The sequence below is a fragment of the Aethalodelphis obliquidens genome, unplaced genomic scaffold, assembly GCF_003676395.1.
Source record: "Aethalodelphis obliquidens isolate GAN/ISIS:26980383/991018 unplaced genomic scaffold, ASM367639v1 scaffold3, whole genome shotgun sequence".
Lineage (NCBI taxonomy): Eukaryota > Metazoa > Chordata > Mammalia > Artiodactyla > Delphinidae > Aethalodelphis > Aethalodelphis obliquidens.
In genome coordinates this window covers 12,452,964-12,471,104 of record NW_020837947.1, presented here as the reverse complement: position 1 = coordinate 12,471,104, position 18,141 = coordinate 12,452,964, and the positions used below count along the sequence as shown (strand labels likewise).

At 39.7% G+C, this 18,141-nt stretch overlaps 2 protein-coding genes across 10 annotated transcripts in view; one reads left to right on the top strand and one right to left on the bottom strand.

The window, feature by feature from the left end:
- OPRM1 (opioid receptor mu 1) overlaps positions 1–14,316 on the top strand; it is a 161,009-nt gene extending 146,693 nt beyond the window's left edge. The window contains exon 4 of the mRNA XM_027083054.1: positions 14,278–14,316. Coding sequence (XP_026938855.1) covers positions 14,278–14,316 — 39 coding nt within the window. The remainder of the gene's footprint in view (positions 1–14,277) is intronic.
- The window catches only part of IPCEF1 (interaction protein for cytohesin exchange factors 1), a 183,006-nt gene that overhangs the window by 65,845 nt on the left and 99,020 nt on the right, over positions 1–18,141 (bottom strand). For 6 of the 9 annotated variants that reach the window (XR_003427982.1, XM_027082952.1, XM_027082962.1 and 3 more), the window contains 2 exons: positions 14,949–14,988; positions 14,176–14,345 (listed from right to left, as the gene is read on the bottom strand). The exons of 1 other annotated variant lie outside the window; for it this stretch is intronic. Coding sequence is in view for 7 of the 8 variants with exons in the window: in XM_027082952.1 (XP_026938753.1) it covers positions 14,176–14,345; positions 14,949–14,988 (210 nt within the window). In the remaining variant the exon portion in view is untranslated. The remainder of the gene's footprint in view (positions 1–14,175; positions 14,346–14,948; positions 14,989–18,141) is intronic. 2 more of the 9 variants (XM_027082988.1, XM_027083018.1) reach the window with 2 other exon arrangements.

Genomic DNA, 18,141 nt, shown 5'->3' with positions numbered 1-18,141 from the left:
ACTATAAATTCCTACAGATTCTTTTTATTTAATCTACTTTTTTAATTATTAATTTTATTTAGTTTTTGGCTGCATTGGGTCTTAGTTGTTGTGCGCCAGCTTTCTCTAGTTGTGGCGAGCGGGGGCCACTCTTCATTGCGGTGCACTGGCTTCTCATTGTGGTGGTTTCTCTTGTTGCAGAGCACGTGCTCTAGGCGCGTGGGCTTCAGTAGTTGTGGCTCAAGGGCTTAGTTGCTCCATGGCATGTGGGATCTTCCCGGAGCAGGGTTCAAACCCGTGTCCCCTGTGTTGGCAGGTGAATTCTTAATCACTGCACCGCCAGGGAAGTCCCAGATTTTTTTTTCAACCTATGCTAAACTTGCTGAGACACTTTTCCCAAAATCTATGCTGATAGGTGATTAATAATGAAAATTAAGAAAACTTAAATGTCTCTTTCAAAGGGAGAATTAACCCATTTCTTATTTTTCTTATGCTGAAAAAAAAAAGGTGCTCTATATTTACTGAAACTTTTAGAACAGTTGTCTCATGAAAAGAGAAATTCTGGCTTTCAAGTAACATTTTCTGCAGAGGTATATTCGGTTTAATCTAAAAACTGATTAGGTTTTTTCTATAGAGATTCTCATAAAACCGATTCCAAGAAAAATCCCTTCCAAATCTAAGATCCTCCAAAATTCGCATGACCTGCATATACAGCTAAATACTAAAAACATCTGATGTCGTCCCGGTTACTTGAATCTGCAGACACGTGGAATCATTCAGATGGTGAGGAGGAAAGACAATCACATTAGGGCAGGCAGGTTGGATTCTCAAAGAACTGAAAAGTCTGCATAATATGAATTAAACTACATAGTAACCCACAAACCTCACCAGTTTACCAAAAGTTTTTTATGAAATAAAGAGTTGGTGATTCACCTTTTCTATAAGAGACCCAGGGCTCCCTTGAACCACTGGGCTCCCTTGAACCACTGATGCAATAGCACAAATGGCATCAATAAATGGTTACTTCACTACTAAAGAACATGGCTTTCTAGTAATTTTATCCAAAGAAAGAGTGTACAAAGCTAAAATAGACCAGAAAAGTCAATGACATTGAATCTAAATGGAACTCCACATTTTTAGCCACGAACTTGTCCTTCCTCAATTTTCATATTATTTTCCCAGTCTCCCCAGGCTCCAAAACTTGGAGTCATTCTTATTTTAGCTTCAAATGTTTTGTGTCCTATATCAAGTGCTCAACATACCTTGCCCTTTCATATTGCGTAGTGTGTCCCAAATTTTCAGTTTCCCCTCTACTCTAGGAGTTCATGTCTCAATACTTGCATTCTGTCACCATCTCTTAACTGACCCTCTGAAAACTTCTTTATTCTCCAATACATCCCCTTTATTACTGCTTGGTTAGTATTTTCACATTCCAATTTCATGAGATCAACTTCAGACTCAAGAATCTGCAGTGGCTCCCTACTGCCTACTGGATCAAATCCACATTCCTGCCCTGTGCATTTGAGACCCCATTTACCAGCCCTGGCTCACCTCTAAATGGAGAAGCCGTGCAGCCCAGGAAATAGCCTGGTTTTGGTGTTGGTGGATCTTGTTTTTAATCCCAGCCCTGCCATATACTCTTTATGCAACTTTGAGCAAATTACTTAAATTCCCTGAGCTTCATTAAACTCCCTTGAAAAATGGGAATAATACAATCTATCTTGCCAGGTTATTATGAGAATTCAATATAATACCTAAAACAATGGGTTGGCACAGCTCATATATATTTTCATTCCTTTGTTCACATTAGTCCCCAGACAGGAATGCCCACACACTACCCTCTATCCTTAAAACAAACAAACAAACAAACAAACAAAACCTGCCTTCCAAGGCTGATCTTAAGAGAATCTTCTCCATGAAGACTTTCTACATCCACTGCAACCCACAGGAATAATGTTTTTTGATTGGTGAAAATTATGTTTATCTAGTAAAGAAGGCTGGCCTCTTTGACCAAGGAAATGATGCAGCTTTGGAAAATGATAAGAAAAGAAAAAACACACCTTCCTAGGTAGAAAGGAGAAAGAATCTTCCAGGAATAAAAGTTGCTTGGCAGAACTCTCTCATATTCGACCCAAAATATTTTCCTTACCCCTGGAATTTCCAGAATTCATCTGTATTGCTCAATCTCAGAGCCATATTTTTCACCAACTTTTCTTTGATCATGTCACTTACATAGGTCTTTTCCTCTCCACCAGCCTTATAAGTTCTTAAGAGAGAATTGTAGTCTCTCATTTATTTTTAATTCTACGTTTACAACAGTTAGCCCAAATTATTTTTAAGTCCTCGATAAATACTGGTGGAAGGATATGTAGGTGGGTGGGTAGGTGGATGAACGGATGGATGGATGATAAACTTTTCATGTTGGACTCACTTAAGAAGAGACTTTTAATATCTGTTATCTGTAACTAATATTAAACTGTGCTTTGTAATTAAAGCCTAAATTGTTCAGGCAATGCCTCCAAGTTTATACCAGCATAATGCATTTGTTCCCTTGATGTATTTTGATCGCTCACATGTGCTCTTGGATGAAGTAAGAAAATACACCACTAAGATGAGTAAATGCTCCTTGAGTAGAAATATTTAAGAACCTCACTGATTTTAAGTGGGTTGTATAACATAATAATATATATAATATTTACTATATGATTGGTCTTGGGTATAAATAAAATCCACAATATATTTCCCAAGGAACTACGCTAAATTTTAATTAAGAATTCTTAGAAAAGAAAAATAAGAAGTTATAGCAAAAGAGGGAAATCTAAAAACTGAAAGATATAAGATAGTTTTAACAAATAAGTAATCACATCTTAAGGACCTATGCTGTCACTATTTCGTAGCAACATGCCTGAAGGAAAACAATAATTCAGAACTTTGCTTCTCCTTCTCCAGAGAGAAGATATTGATCCCAAACATCAGTCTCCAGCTGTGCCTGAAATCCAGGCGAAATGCTAGAGTGGAGGGAATTCCCTGGGAAACCTTTCTCTCTTTCAACGTTTCTGCCCCCAGCCTGGTGATCTGGATGAATGAACCCTTGTCTTCAGCCAGAGGCCATGGCTACAAAGAACCTAATAAAATAAACTCTGATAAGATGTTAGCAAAATGGGAACTGCTGTGTGGGACCTATTTGGGACCGTGGAGCCCTTCTAGCAAATCTCAAATTGGACCTTTTCCTGTATTTTTAAGAATAGACGTGACTATACGTGACTATTTTTAAAAGAGACATAAGTTTTGCTGGAAAATTATTTTCCAGCAAAAGCAGTCCTGGGGCATTCTCTGGCACTGAGACAAAGCGGCTGTCTGCAATCCAAGAAGAGAGCCCTCACTAGGAATCAACCATGCTGGCACCCTAACCTTGGGACTTCCAAGCCTTCAGAACTGTGAGGGGAAAAAAAACTGTTATTTAATCCACCCAGTTTACGGTAGATTCTTCTGGCATTCAGATCTTAAAAGGGAGAAGGGGGCTTCCCTGGTGGCGCAGTGGTTGAGAGTCCGCCTGCCGATGCAGGGGGCGCGGGTTCGTGCCCCGGTCCGGGAGGATCCCACGTGCCGCGGAGCGGCTGGGCCCGTGAGCCATGGCCGCTGGGCCTGCGCGTCCGGAGCCTGTGCTCCGCGGCGGGAGGGGCCACAACAGTGAGAGGCCCGCGTACTGCAAAAAAAAAAAAAAAAAAAAAAGGGAGAAGGTCTTGAGCTTCTGTAAGACTCACTGGTTATAACTGTCTCTTGCTGAAAAAGATGATCTTTCACTAGAGAACTGGAAGTATCATCTTCACCTGCTTAATGGGAACAATCCCCAACCCATTCGTTGCCTGAATGTAAAAAACAACAACAAAATAAGATACCTTCACTCTAACAAGAATTTAGCAAATCATACCAAGGATTGTGCTGTGTGATACGAGGGATCGAAGAAGGAAGACAGTAAGTAGTCCACATAATTTTAAAACAGATTTTTTTTCCCCTCCATATAATTTGAAAACTCCTTCATTCGACTCTGAGAAAGACAGGGGAGATTGGTTCAAGATGGTGGAGTAGAAGGACGTGCCCTCACTCCCCTTGCAGGAACACGAGAATCACAACTAACTCCTGAACAATCATCGACGGGAAGACACTGGAACTCACCAAAAAGATACTCACATCCAAAGACAAAGGAGAAGCCACAATGAGACGGTAGGAGGGGCACAATCACAATGAAGTCAAGTCCCATAACTGCTGGGTGGGTGACTCACAAACTGGAGAACACTTATACCACAGAGGTCCACCCACTGGGGTGAAGGTTCTGAGCCCCACATCAGGCTTTCCAATCTGGGGGTCCGGGAACGGGAGGAGGAATTCCTAGAGAATCAGACTTTGAAGGCTAGCGGGATTTGATTGCAGGACTTCGACAGGACTGCAGGAAGCAGAGACTCCATTCTTGGAGGGCACACACAAAGTAGTGTGCTCATCAGGACCCAGGGGAAAGAGCAGTGACCCCAAGGGAGACTGAACCAGACCTGCATGCTAGTGTTGGAGGGTCTCCTACAGAGGCAGAGGGTGGATGTGTGTTACTGTGAGGACAAGGACACTGGCAGCGGAAGTTCCAGGAAGTACTCCATGGCATGACCCCTCCCAGACTCTGCCATTAGCCCCACCAAAGAGCCTGGGTAGGCTCCAGTGTTGCGTCGCCTCAGGCCAAACAACCAACAGGGAGGGAACCCAGCCCCACCCATCAGCAGACAAGTGGATTAAAGTTTTACTGAGCTCTGCCCACCAAAGCAACAGCCAGCTCTACCCACCACCAGTCCCTCCCATCAGGAAGCTTGCACAAGCCTCTTAGATAGCCTCATCCACCAGAGGGCAGACAGCAGAAGCAAGAAGAACTACAATCCTGCAGCCTGTGGAACAAAAACCACATTCACAGAAAGATAGACAAGATGAAAAGGCAGAGGGCTATGTACCAGATGAAGGAATAAGATAAAACCACAGAAAAACAATTAAATGAAGTGGAGATAGGCAACCTTCCAGAAAAATAATTCAGAATAATGATAGTGAAGATGATCCAGGACCTCAGAAAAAAAATGGAGGCAGAGAAGTTGCAAGAAATGTTTAACAAAGATCTAGAAGAATTAAAGAACAAACAAACAGAGATGAACAACACAATAAGTGAAATGAAAAATACACTAGAAGGAATCAATAGCAGAATAACTGAGGGAGAAGAATGGATACATGACCTGGAAGACAGAATGGTGGAATTCACTGCTGCGGAACAGAATAAAGAAAAAAGAATGAAAGGAAATGAAGACAGCCTAAGAGACCTCTGGGACAACATTAAACGCAACAACATTCACATTACAGGGGTCCCAGAAGGAGAAGAGAAAAAGAAAGGGTCTGAGAAAAAATTTGAAGAGATTATAGTTGAAAACTTCTCTAACATTGGAAAGAAAACAGCCATCCAAGTCCAGGAAGCACAGCAAGTACCATACAGGATAAACCCAAGGAGAAACATGCCGAGACACATAGTAATCAAATTAGCAAAAATTAAAGAAAAAGAAAAACTATTGAAAGCAGGAAGGGAAAAACGACAAAAAACATACAAGGGAACTCCCATAACAGCTGATTTCTCAGCAGAAACTCTACAAGCCAGAAGGGAGTGACACGATATACTTAAAGTGATGAAAGGGAAGAACCTACAACCAAGATTACTCTACTTGCAAGGATCTCATTCAGATTCGATGGAGAAATCAAAAGCTTTACAGACAAGCGAAGCTAAGAGAATTCAGCACCACCAAACCAGTTCTACAACAAATGCTAAAGGAACTTCTCTAAGTGGGAAACACAAGAGGAGACAAGGACCTACAAAAACAAACCCAAAACAGTTAAGAAAATGGTCATAGGAACATACGTATCGATAATTACCTTAAATGTGAATGCATTAAATGCTCCAACCAAAAGACACAGGCTTGTTGAATGGATACAAAAACAAGACCCATCTATATGCTGTCTACAAGAGACCCACTTCAGACCTAGGGACACATTCAGACTGAAAGTGAGGGGATGGAAAAAGATATTCCATGCAAATGGAAATCAAAAGTAAGCTGCAGTAGCAATACTCATATCAGATAAAATAGATTTTAAAATAAAGAATGTTACAAGAGACAAGGAAGGACATTACATAATGATCAAGGGATCAATCCAAGAAGAAGATATCACAATTATAAAAACTATATGCACCCAACATAGGAGCACCTCAATACATAAGGCAACTGCTAACAGCTATAAAAGAGGAAATGGACAGTAACACAATAATAGTGGGGGACCTTAACACCTCACTTACACCAATGGACAGATCATCCAAACAGAAAATTAACGAGGAAAACCAAGCTTTAAATGACACAATAGACCAGATACATTTAATTGATACTTACAGGACATTCCATCCAAAAACACCAGATTACACTTTTTTCTCAAATGCACATAGAACATTCTCCAGGATAGATCACAAATCTTGATCACAAGATTGTGATCTATCTTGGGTCACAAATCAAGCCTCAGTAATTTAGGAAAATAGAAATCATATCAAGCATCTCTTCTGACCACAATGCTGTGAGATTAGAAATCAATTACAGGGGAAAAAAAAGTACAAAACACATGGAGGCTAAACAATACGTTACTAAATAACCAAGAGATCACTGAAGAAATCAAAGAGGAAATAAAAAAATACCTGGAGACAAATGACAATGAAAACATGACAATCCAAAACCTATGGGATGCAGCGAAAGCAGTTCTAAGAGGGAAGTTTATAGCTATACAAGCCTACCTCAAGAAACAAGAAAAATCTCAAATAAACAATCTAACCTTACACCAGAAGGAACTAGAGAAAGAAGAACAAACAAAACCCAAAGTTAGCAGAAGGAAAGAAATCATAAAGATCACAGCAGAAATAAATGAAACAGAAACAAAGAAAACAATAGCAAAGATAAAAGTAAAAGCTGGTTCTTTGAGAAGATAAACAAAACTGATAAACCATTAGTCAGACTCATCAAGAAAAAGAGGGAGAGGACTCAAATCAATAAAATTAGAAATGGAAAAGAAGTTACAACAGACACTGCAGAAATACAAAGCATCCTAAGAGACTACTACAAGCAACTCTATGCCAATAAAATGAACAACCTGGAAGAAATGGACAAATTCTTTTTTTTTTTTTTTTTTTTTTTTTGGGGGTGGGTGGGGTATGTGGGCCTCTCGCTGTTGTGGCCTCTCCCATTGCAGAGCACAGGCTCCGGATGCGCAGGCTCGGCAGCCATGGCTCACGGGCCCAGCAGCTCCACAGCGTGTGGGATCTTCCCACACCGGGGCACGAACCCGTGTCCCCTGCATCGGCAGGCGGACTCTCAACCACTGCGCCACCAGGGAAGCCCAGAAATGGACAAATTCTTAGAAAGGTATAACCTTCCAAGACTGAAACAGGAAGAAATAGAAAATACGAACAGACCAATCACAAGTAATGAAATTGAAACTGTGATTAAAAATCTTCCAACAAACAAAAGTCCAGGACCAGATGGCTTCACAGGTGAATTCAATCAAACATTTAGAGAAGAGCTAACACCCATCCTTCTCAAACTCTTCCAAAAACTTGCAGAGGAAGGAATACTCCCAAACTCATTCTATGAGGCCACCATCACCCTGACACCAAGACCAGACAAAGATACTACAAAAAAAGACCCAATATCACTGATGAATATAGATGCAAAAATCCTCAGCAAAACATTAGCAAACAGAATCCAACAACACATTAAAAGGATCATACACCATGATCAAGTGGGATTTATCCCAGGAATGCAAGGATTCTTCAATATATGCAAATCAATCAATGTGATAAACCATATTAACAAACTGAAGGAGAAAAACCATATGATCATCTCAATAGATGCAGAAAAAGCTTTTGACAAAATTCAACACCCATTTATGATCAAACTCTCCAGAAAGTGGGCATAGAGGGAACCTACCTCAACATAATAAAGGCCATATACAACAAACCCACAGCAAACATCGTTCTCAATGGTGAAAAACTGAAAGCATTTCCTCTAAGATCAGTAACAAGGCAAGGATGTCCACTCTCACCACTCTTATTCAACATAGTTTGGGAAGTCCTAGCCACAGCAATCAGAGAAGAAAAAGAAATAAAAGGAATGCAAATTGGAAAAGAAGAAGTAAAACTGTCACTGTTTGCAGATGACATGATACTATACATACAGAATCCTAAAGATGCCACCAGAAAACTACTAGAGCTAATCAATGAATTTGGTAAAGTAGCAGGATACAAAATTAATGCACAGAAATCTCTTGCATTCCTATACACTAATGATGAAAAATCTGAAAGAGAAATTAAGGAAACACTCCCATTTACCATTGCAACAAAAAGAATAAAATACCTAGGAATAAACCTACTTAGGGAGCCATAGACCTGTATGCAGAAAACTATAAGATACTGTTGAAAGAAGTTAAAAATGATACCAACAGATGGAGAGATATACCATGTTCTTGGATTGGAAGAATCAATATTGTGAAAATGACTATACTGCCCAAAGCAATTTACAGATTCAATGTAATCTCTATCAAATTACCAATGGAATTTTTTACAGAACTAGAACAAAAAAATCTTAAAATTTGTATGGAGACACAAAAGACCCTGAATAGCCAAAGCAGTCTTGAGGGAAAGAAACAGAGCCGGAGGAATCAGACTCCCTGACTTCAGACTATACTACAAAGCTACAGTAATCAAGACAATATCGTACTGGCACAAAAACAGAAATGTAGATCAATGGAACAGGGTAGAAAGCCCAGAGATAAACCCATGCACCTATGGTCAACTAATCTATGACAAAGTAGGCAATGATATGCAATGGAGAAAAGACAGTCTCTTCAATAAGTGGTGCTGGGGAAACTGGACAGCTACATGTAAAAGAATGAAATTAGAACACTCCTTAACACCACATATAAAAATATACTCAAAATGGATTAGAGGGGCTTCCCTGGTGGCGCAGTGGTTGGGAGTCCGCCTGTCAATGCAGGGGACGCGGGTTCGTGCCCCGGTCCTGGAGGATCCCACATGCGGTGGAGCGGCTGGGCCCGTGAGTCATGGCCGCTGAGCCTGCGCGTCCGGAGCCTGTGCTCCGCAAAGGGAGAGGCCACAACAGTGAGAGGCCCGCGTACCGCAAAGAAAAAAAAATGGATTAGAGAACTAAATGTAAGACTGGACACTATAAAACTCTTAGAGGAAAACATAGGAAGAACACTCTGACATAAATCACAGCAAGATCTTTTTTGAACCACCTCCTAGAGTAATGGAAATAGAAACAAAAATAAACAAATGGGACCTAATGAAACTTAAAAGCTTTTGCAAAGCAAAGGAAACTACAAACAAGACGAAAAGACAAACTCAGAATGGGAAAAAATATTTGCAAATGAATCAATGGATAAAGGATTAATCTCCAAAATATATAAACAGCTCATGCAGCTCAATATTAAAAAAACAAACAATCCAGTCCAAAAATGGGCAGAAGACCTAAATAGACATTTCTGCAAAGAAGACATACAGATGGCCAAGAGGCACATGAAAATCTGCTCAACATCACTAATTATCAGAAAAGTGCAAATCAAAACTACAATGAGGTGTCACCTCACACCAGTTAGAATGGGCATCATCAGAAAATCTACAAACAACAAATGCTGGAGAAGGTGTGGAGAAAACGGAACCCTCTTGCACTGTTTTTGGGGATGTAAATTGATACAGCCACTATCAACAGTAGGGAGGTTCCTCAAAAAACTAAAAATAGAACTACCATATGACCCAGCAATCCCACTACTGGGCACATACCCTGAGAAAACCATAATTCAAAAAGAGTCATGCACCCCAATGTTCGCTGCTGTGCTATTTACAATAGCCAGGTCATGGAAGCAACCTAAATGCCCATCGACAGACGAATGGGTAAAGAAGATGTGGTACATATATACAACGGAATATTACTCAGCCAAAAAAAGGAACGAAATTGGGTCATTTGTAGACACTAGATGAATCTAGAGACTGTCATACAGAGTGAAATAAGTCAGAAAGAGAAAAACAAATATCGTATATTAACACGTATATGTGGAACCTAGAAAAATGGTACAGATGAACCGGTTTGCAGGGCAGAAATAGAGACACAGATGGGGAGAACAAACGTATGGACACCAAGGGGAAAGTGGAGGGGTTGGGGTGGTAGTGTGATGAACTGGGAGATTGGGATTGACATGTATACACTGATGTGTATAAAATGGATGACTAATAAGAACCTGCTGTATAAAAATAAAGAAAATAATTTTTTTTTAAAAAAGCAGTCCTTATTCATCATCCCATTTCTCAAAATTCCCATGGGTAAGGTAAATGCTGATGATTCCTAAATCTGATTTATTTATGAAATCAACAAATATTACTTGAGTACCTAGGAAGTATCAGACACTACCTAAGGCGCTAAAGATATACTACGGTCTTTCTCTACAGAGATTATTATCAATTATGGAAAACAGCAAGTCTAACAACATGTACGAAAGAGGAAGATAAGTGTAATAAGTATAGGTTGCTATGGGAGAAGAAGAGGCAGCCTAATTTGGGTCAGAGGAAAGGTAAGAACACCTCGAGGATGCGCTATTTAAACTAAAATTTGACTTATGAGGAGGAATAAGCTTGATGGAATTGGGTGGGAGAAAGACTGTACAGCATGAAGGCAAAGAGTTTGCTGAGCTGAAAAACAGCATATGCAAAGGCTTAAAGAGACAGCCAGCATATAGGACATTAATAAGGAATTAAAAGCAGTTGTGTAGTTGAAGCTTGGGTGGAGGTGGGGAAGCTGGGGAAGTAAGACAGGTACAGGTCAGGAGACGCCCAGGAGCCAGGAAATGAATTGGTACTTTATCTAGAGGCAAAGGAAAACAATTGTGTGGATTTCAATCCAGGATTTTAAACAGCCTGGATTTTTAAGGCTGTTCAACTTGAATACGGTTTTGTAAGACATGGCATAAATTCTTGTGTGCTGCATCACATTCTATGCACATAATATGGGGTGTGAAAATGGTAGATGAGTGTCTGGACTTGACCTTTCTCAAGGAAATCTGCGTAGTACTTTTTAAAGCAGCAAAGAGTGATGGAAGAAGGCAGTACACCATGCGTCAGTTACTAGGTAACAACAATGACAAAACGCTGAGAGAGGTGAGGGTGATGTCTCCTGGGGTTGTGTCAGGGCACAAGAGAGACAAGCAAAGGGATCCCATGAGCTCACTTGTACTTGCACATAAGAACGGCCCCACGTTTCACTTCTAGAGTTGTTCTCTCCAAACCCCATTGAACGCAGACAATAGGGGAGTTGAACCACATCATTTATCCTGGTCCCCGCATGGGGTCAGGTTGGCATATGACAACAACCGGGGGCTGAAGAGTCAAAGGGGCTAAAGAGGAGCTATTGTACCCCCTCCCCTTAGGACTTGGGTCACTTGAAGAATGTACACAAGTTCTATGAGTCTCAGCCTTCCCAACTTTCTAAACGTGGTGACAATTGCTACCTTGGAGGGTATTTTGGAGAAGTTAAAAAGAGTGTGTATGAAAGGTACCTCGACTCTCCCTTGACATATGGTAGGCATTCGATAAGAGGTGGCTCTGGCTGTGATGCTATCAGCTCCATTACCATATGAGAAAGCACAGGGAACAGGGAAGGTAGAAGAAACAGAAGTTTGTTCATAAGACATTGGTGCCTTGGGAGCTACTCCGTTGAATCTGAATTCCTTGAGTGGCAGAAAGTAAATAAATATTCTCAGCCTGAGGGTACGTGTTCGGCAATTATTTCACAGTTGATATTCACACAGATAGCAGGACTATGACCGTTAATTAAGTATTCACTGAGTAGCCTTTTTTCCCCAAAACAAACATATAATTAAGATGTCAGGGTGTGCGCGCGCGCACGTGTGTGTGTGTGTGTGTGTGTGTGTGTGTGTGTGTGTGTAGAGATTATTCCTCTGTAACACAGAGTCATAGAATTAGGAAGTTGAAAGGGTCCTTCTGTTATATACCACAAGTTTAATAGAGTAATTCTGTGGCCAAATAACAGTCAATTTATTCTCCATTCAATGTTGCTAATCTAATTCTATTCGAGTACGTGAGATTCCTAATGCCTAAAATAGGTAATTCATTGCTCTTCTAAGAGAAACTTAGGCCAAATGAACTTATGAAGCAAAATAAGCCAAACCTGTATGTATGTGTGGTTCCGAGGGGGCTCGATCCTATGAAGACAGGAGCAGTACCAGAACATACGTGCAGAATAATGTGACTGAATGAGAAAATTAATGCCATGCTTATATCTGAGTTTTGTTACTTCCCACAGATGTGTCATGCTCCATCAGCACCCAATCCTTCCAACAGCCTCGGAAAATTCCTAGAGAGCTATTAAAAGGTAAATCAGTAAGCCCTCTCATTTCATAGAAGATGCAAACTATCACTTGCACAACTAACCAAAAGCAAGAGCCTGAAATATTATAAACGAGAGGGAGAAAGTTATATTAACCATAATTAATTAAACTTCATTAAGAAGGAAGCTGTATTTGTTCAGGAAAAATCCCTTAGGATAGAAGGTGAGGCCCCAGCTCCAGTTTGCCTTAATTTGGGTAAAATTATCCCATGCTAGACAAGATGGTAAATGTATCCAGGAAGGGAGAAGAAAAGAGAGAAAAAGAAGATAGTGGAAGACTGCATACTCTGCAAGGTGCTTCTTTCTTGTGAAGCTCCCAAATATTTGATAAAATTGTTAAAACTCGCCAAAAGCTCAAAAATATATATTTTTATAAAACTCAGTGAAGAATTTTGTACCATGTTTTGGGTGAAACCAAATCTGTAAGCTTGGGAACAGGGGACAGGGGAGGGGGAGTACAGAGAAAAGCACAGGGGAGGATGCTTATTCCAGGGCACTGGAATTGGATTTGGGTCCAGTTTAATCAAATCCTTACAGGACAGGTGCCTTGGGTTATGTGGGTACACAACTTTTTGATTAGTGGCCAGTGAGTGTAAATTTATCGACTAAAAATTTCACCCACAAACTACACGGGGCACTTATTTTACATTTATAAAGTTATTTGTCCTAAAGCTCTGTTGCTTGAGAGATGGGCATACACAAGTCATTTTAAAATAATGGTATCACGTAAAAAGAATTTTTCTGGCTTGTGGTCAATTTTTAAATGATTTTCCCTTAATGGATTAAAGGACATCCATTGCTGACCTTCGCTCTACCACAAAGGGAAACTCAGGCTCTCCTGAGATCAGCAAACGGCTACTCGGTGTTCATGGAGAGAGTTCCTTTGTGAAAGGTCTCTACTCAGTATTCGACAAATATCGTTGTTTTCAGAATGTTTCAAGCCAGGAAAGATCAGTACACATTTTAACAGTAACTTTATTTGCAGCCCTTTCCAACAGAAAACTCGCCTGCAAAGCAGACCACAGAAGTGAAGTGCCTATTACAGGATAAATGAGGCAGGTTTCTTATCAAGTGCTGTCCAAGCATCATTAGTTTAATGCCTTCACTGTACATGCCAAAGAACGAGAGATGACAGTCACCAACACAATGCCGGCACACAGGTTAGCGATTCCAAAACCAACCCACCTAATAGAGAAGGTCAGAGGAAAAGAAGATAATAAAGGAGGAGAAAAGAAAATAGCTTCCTGTGGACTGAATCAATTTACACCCCAATAGGTCTTAAAGTTGAGTCCCTTTTTTTTTAGTAGAGATCTTAACAATGTCAAGTTCCCATATCAAGTGCTGTCCAAGGAAATCCTGAAATGATTAGCATCGACCATGGAAGAGTAACATTAATAGGCCCTGAAATCCTCCTTCAATAAGGATATATATTTGGATGCCCCTCTTCAACCAAAGATTAGTCAAGCAGGATGGTTTTCTCCTCCATCAAGTATAATAGAATAACCTACATACCTACAGAAACAGTTTCTAGAACTTGTTTGTTTCTTTGCCCTGTTCCAAGTCCCAGAAATAAAAACGATCTTTCCCATGGGGTTCACCTGCTCCACAATGATCTTTGACCCACCCTTTGTTAAAGGGTCCTGGGACAGGAGGAAGACAGTGGACTCACCATTTGATTGCTGTACCAGTACAGTGATGATCCCTTCAGGACCACCCAGAACTTTTTCCATTTGTTGCCTAGGAAAGTTCCTTTTTCCTTTTTCTTACATAGCCACCCTTGGCAGTCAGCGTGCCCCAGGTCTTTACATGATATCCTCCTCCGACTCATGGTGAAAAAACCTGCAACAATTATGTGAAAAGGTAGGTAACATCGTACCCTGATGTATGTGTTCGCTGTTTACCTCCAGGAAGTTGGATTTTTGTACCAAGATTTACGCAAAGCAAATGCAAAAAGAAAGTAATTTATCGATTTTCTTTTTAACCATTCATTTGGTGCTTAGAAGGTACAAGATATGATCAAGGAAACAGTGAGACTCACATGCAAGTGTTAGTCTAAGAATATTCTTCAATGGAATAAGCTGAAAACATGAAAATCATGAGTCTGGCAGGCACATCACTACACTAACACAGCTCGTTTCAACAATAATAGCAGTAGTTATGCAAGAGACGCTAAAGGGTTAATGCCCACCTAGAAACACGGCCACTTCCCCGACTCAGTGCCAGTCTTTCTAAGCTCTATTGACATACCACGGGGGATTAACCCAAACGAACAGCATGCCGTCATTTCTTAAAATCGATCCAAAAGAACCCCAAATTAATCTGCCATCCACCTTCTGATACTAGCATTAAGACAGACAAAAATCAGATCCTAAAGAAGGCATCCAGGAGAAAAGGACTCTCACACACACACAAACGGGATAAAGAAACAAAAGATCTAATTACCTTTAGTTTTCCTTCTCTGCTTCTGACGCAAGGGAACCTGCTGGAAATGCAGGAAGGAAAGAAAAGAGGAAATTTCTGATTGTGTTGTAACATTTGTAACGAGAGAAAGAGGGAGGAGGTGGCAGTATGTACGAGCAGGATGGAAGCTAAAAAAAAAAATTCTCCAAGCAGAGCTAAAGGGGAGCTACTAGCTGAGGCACAAAATGTGCTAATTAGAATCAATAGACATGGAGCTGCACCTGAAAAAAATACGTAACAGCATTTATCACTAATGTTTCCTGTTTCCACCCACAGGCATCTTTCCCACTACCGCTTTCGTTATGACAGGACACCGTTCACTCAATTTCTTAAAAATAATAAAAATATTTCCCTTTTTATTTTTGTGAGAGAAGACAAAATTATGTTGTGCTTCATTTTGTGCCATTTCTAAATAACAGCAATTATTTAAATAAACCTGCAAGATAACCATTGCAATGTCACAATACTACAGGTTCACATCAGATTGTTAAATTCATGGTCCTGCTAATACCATGGGGTTGCATCTAAGCCACATGAAGTAAACATCCCAGAAAAAAGAAGTTCCACAACCTCTTTTGGTGAGATCTAAGTACCTATCAACCCTCCTTATCAGGAAATTCTTATTTACACCTAGATTTAAATTGCATATTGCCTTAAGTATCTCTGAATGTTTCTCGTATGTTTTATGGAAGATAAATTAATTGCCAATTTCTATTTGATACTAGCTCTTCAAATATTCAAATCAGACAAAAGACAATCTGAAATACATGTTTTTCACAATACATTTTAAACAATTCATGTAAAATCATCAGACTATCAGCAAAAATAGAAAACAAAAAAAAATGCTTTCAACGGCTGTGTGTGTGTGTGCAGAGAGAGAAACATTTTAGATTAAAGAAGTTTCATTTTTTCCTCCACAATATCTAAACCGAATTTAGTCAAGTTTAATTGACTTAATCTTTTCTGGTAACAAGTGGAGAATTTGAAAAACATTCTACATAATTGAAAAGCAGTTCTAAAAATTGGTATGCAATCTTATTACAAGATTTTATAATGTTATTTTCGATGTACCTGGCTAGTATTCTCCATATCTAACTATTGATCTAATAGCTACAATGGTTCTACGATATGTTTGAAGAGGGAATATGACAGAGCGGAAATAAAATGGGATTTTAAAATCCAGAGGCCTGAAATCAACTCACGGTTGTCATACGTAGTAGCTGTGTTACTCGGGGAAAAATCCGTTTATTACTCGAAACCAACTTCCTCATTCGTAAAATCAAGATATTTATAATAATTCCAATCCTGTAGGTCTCAAAAATATTTAACAAGATTGTACCTGAAAATGCACTAAAAACTAAAAATACTTTATGTGACTATGTACTATAATACATGATTATAGATATAAACAAGTACTTCATATCTAATAAACAAAAATTTCCTAGTTTTCAAGATAGGTAGGATTTGTATTTCCTTCAGCAACAATGATGAAGTTAAAGTGCTTAAATTGTATTTCCTGGGAAATCCCATACCGACTTTTTATTTTACAAATGTTAGAAGAAAATTTTATTCCTGAAGAAATTAATCATCCTTGTGAAAAAAGGACATGACAAAGGCAATAACTGCTCTAAATTTTAGTCAAGAGTAGACATGCTAGAGTCATGACACACAACTAAAATTTAGGCATTTTTGACCAAGTTCTAGTCTCAGCTTCATAAGATATCTCCCACACTGACCTGCATCTTGGTCTAAAATTCCCACCATTCCCTCAAATGGTCTCCTGAAGTCTTTTCTATAGGCAATTATCTGAGGTCAGCAAAACCTATTAACAAAATATATTAGCCCAAATATCTTATTTGCATAATGTATACCACTTGGAAAGCTAGAACTTAGTGGAGAGCCGGGACGAAAGGTGAAGAAGAGAGTAAGTCAGTTTAGACAGTGGGAACACTTTAGAAAATCTGGGCTCCAGGAGACCCCAGGAAGCACTCAAGACAAACTAAGAACCAGGGGAATAGGGAGAAAAGGGAGTTGTAGACAGAGGCATTCCTAGAACGTTCTGGCCCCATGTGAACAAGGTAAATCACATTAGCTCATACAAAAAAAGCAGCTCTGATAAGAAGAAAAAGAGAAAAAAAAAAAAAAAAAAGAAGAGAGAGAGGAAGTAGGAGAGGACAGCTGTAGGATCTGTAAAGGGAAGCATCACCCACTCCAAGCCTCCTGACTGGGAGCCAGTGAATCTCCTCCATCCATTGCTTATGGGCTCCCAGTGCAGCAAGGGCTCTTCAGCTCTACCACCCAACCTTATGGCTGGTTCTAGAGAAAGCCCCCTATCAAATTGTAGGCTCGGTCTCAACCTTGCCCCACACCAGGCCTCCGTCTATGCTAGATTCTTGTACCTGGGCTGGATGAGAAGTGGGGCTCTAAGCAGGACAATACCTCAAGCGATGTGAGCACCCGAGAGGACTTTATTCAGACTTTTTTAAAGGGGGGCAGGGAGTTTAGTCATTGAGTCAGCCCTCCTCAGACAGTACTTCTCCTAAGGCAAATGATCGTAAAATCTATATAACTGTTCAAACTGTTTCCCCCAACCAGAAGCAGAACTGCATATTATAGAAATGATAAATTAGAGAGGATTTCAGTTTCACTTGAAATATATGAATTTGAAACCTAAACTGGTTTACATGAAAGAATGAAAACAATCTTGAGAACTTAGGTGAGTTTGAGATACATCTAACCCCTCACAACAGGAAATGGAACCCACAAACTAGTCAGTTTCATAAAGGTCTTACATGTGGTTTATTTCACTGGTGAGTGACAAAAAGCCAAGCAAGCAGTGTGCATTTTATGAGACAGTCTTTCCATAGGGAATTATAACAATCATAACAAATACCCGAGGCCTAATCAGATGGTTTTCTCACACAATTTTCTTCCCATTGGCATGTTGTAGGTAAAACTGAAGAATTACTCTAAATTCTGAATTTGCCCTAACTTGGTTCCAAAACTTGAGAAAATTTTCTCTTTTAAATAAATATTCCTTTTTATTGAAAAAGACTATTTTTCTTTTACTTTTTAAGGTGGTTAAAAAAATTCACTCAAAATCACACGTTGTATAAACTTAAAAAGGAACCAGTGTAAAAGATACAAATGGACCTCCTCTGATATTGAATGATGG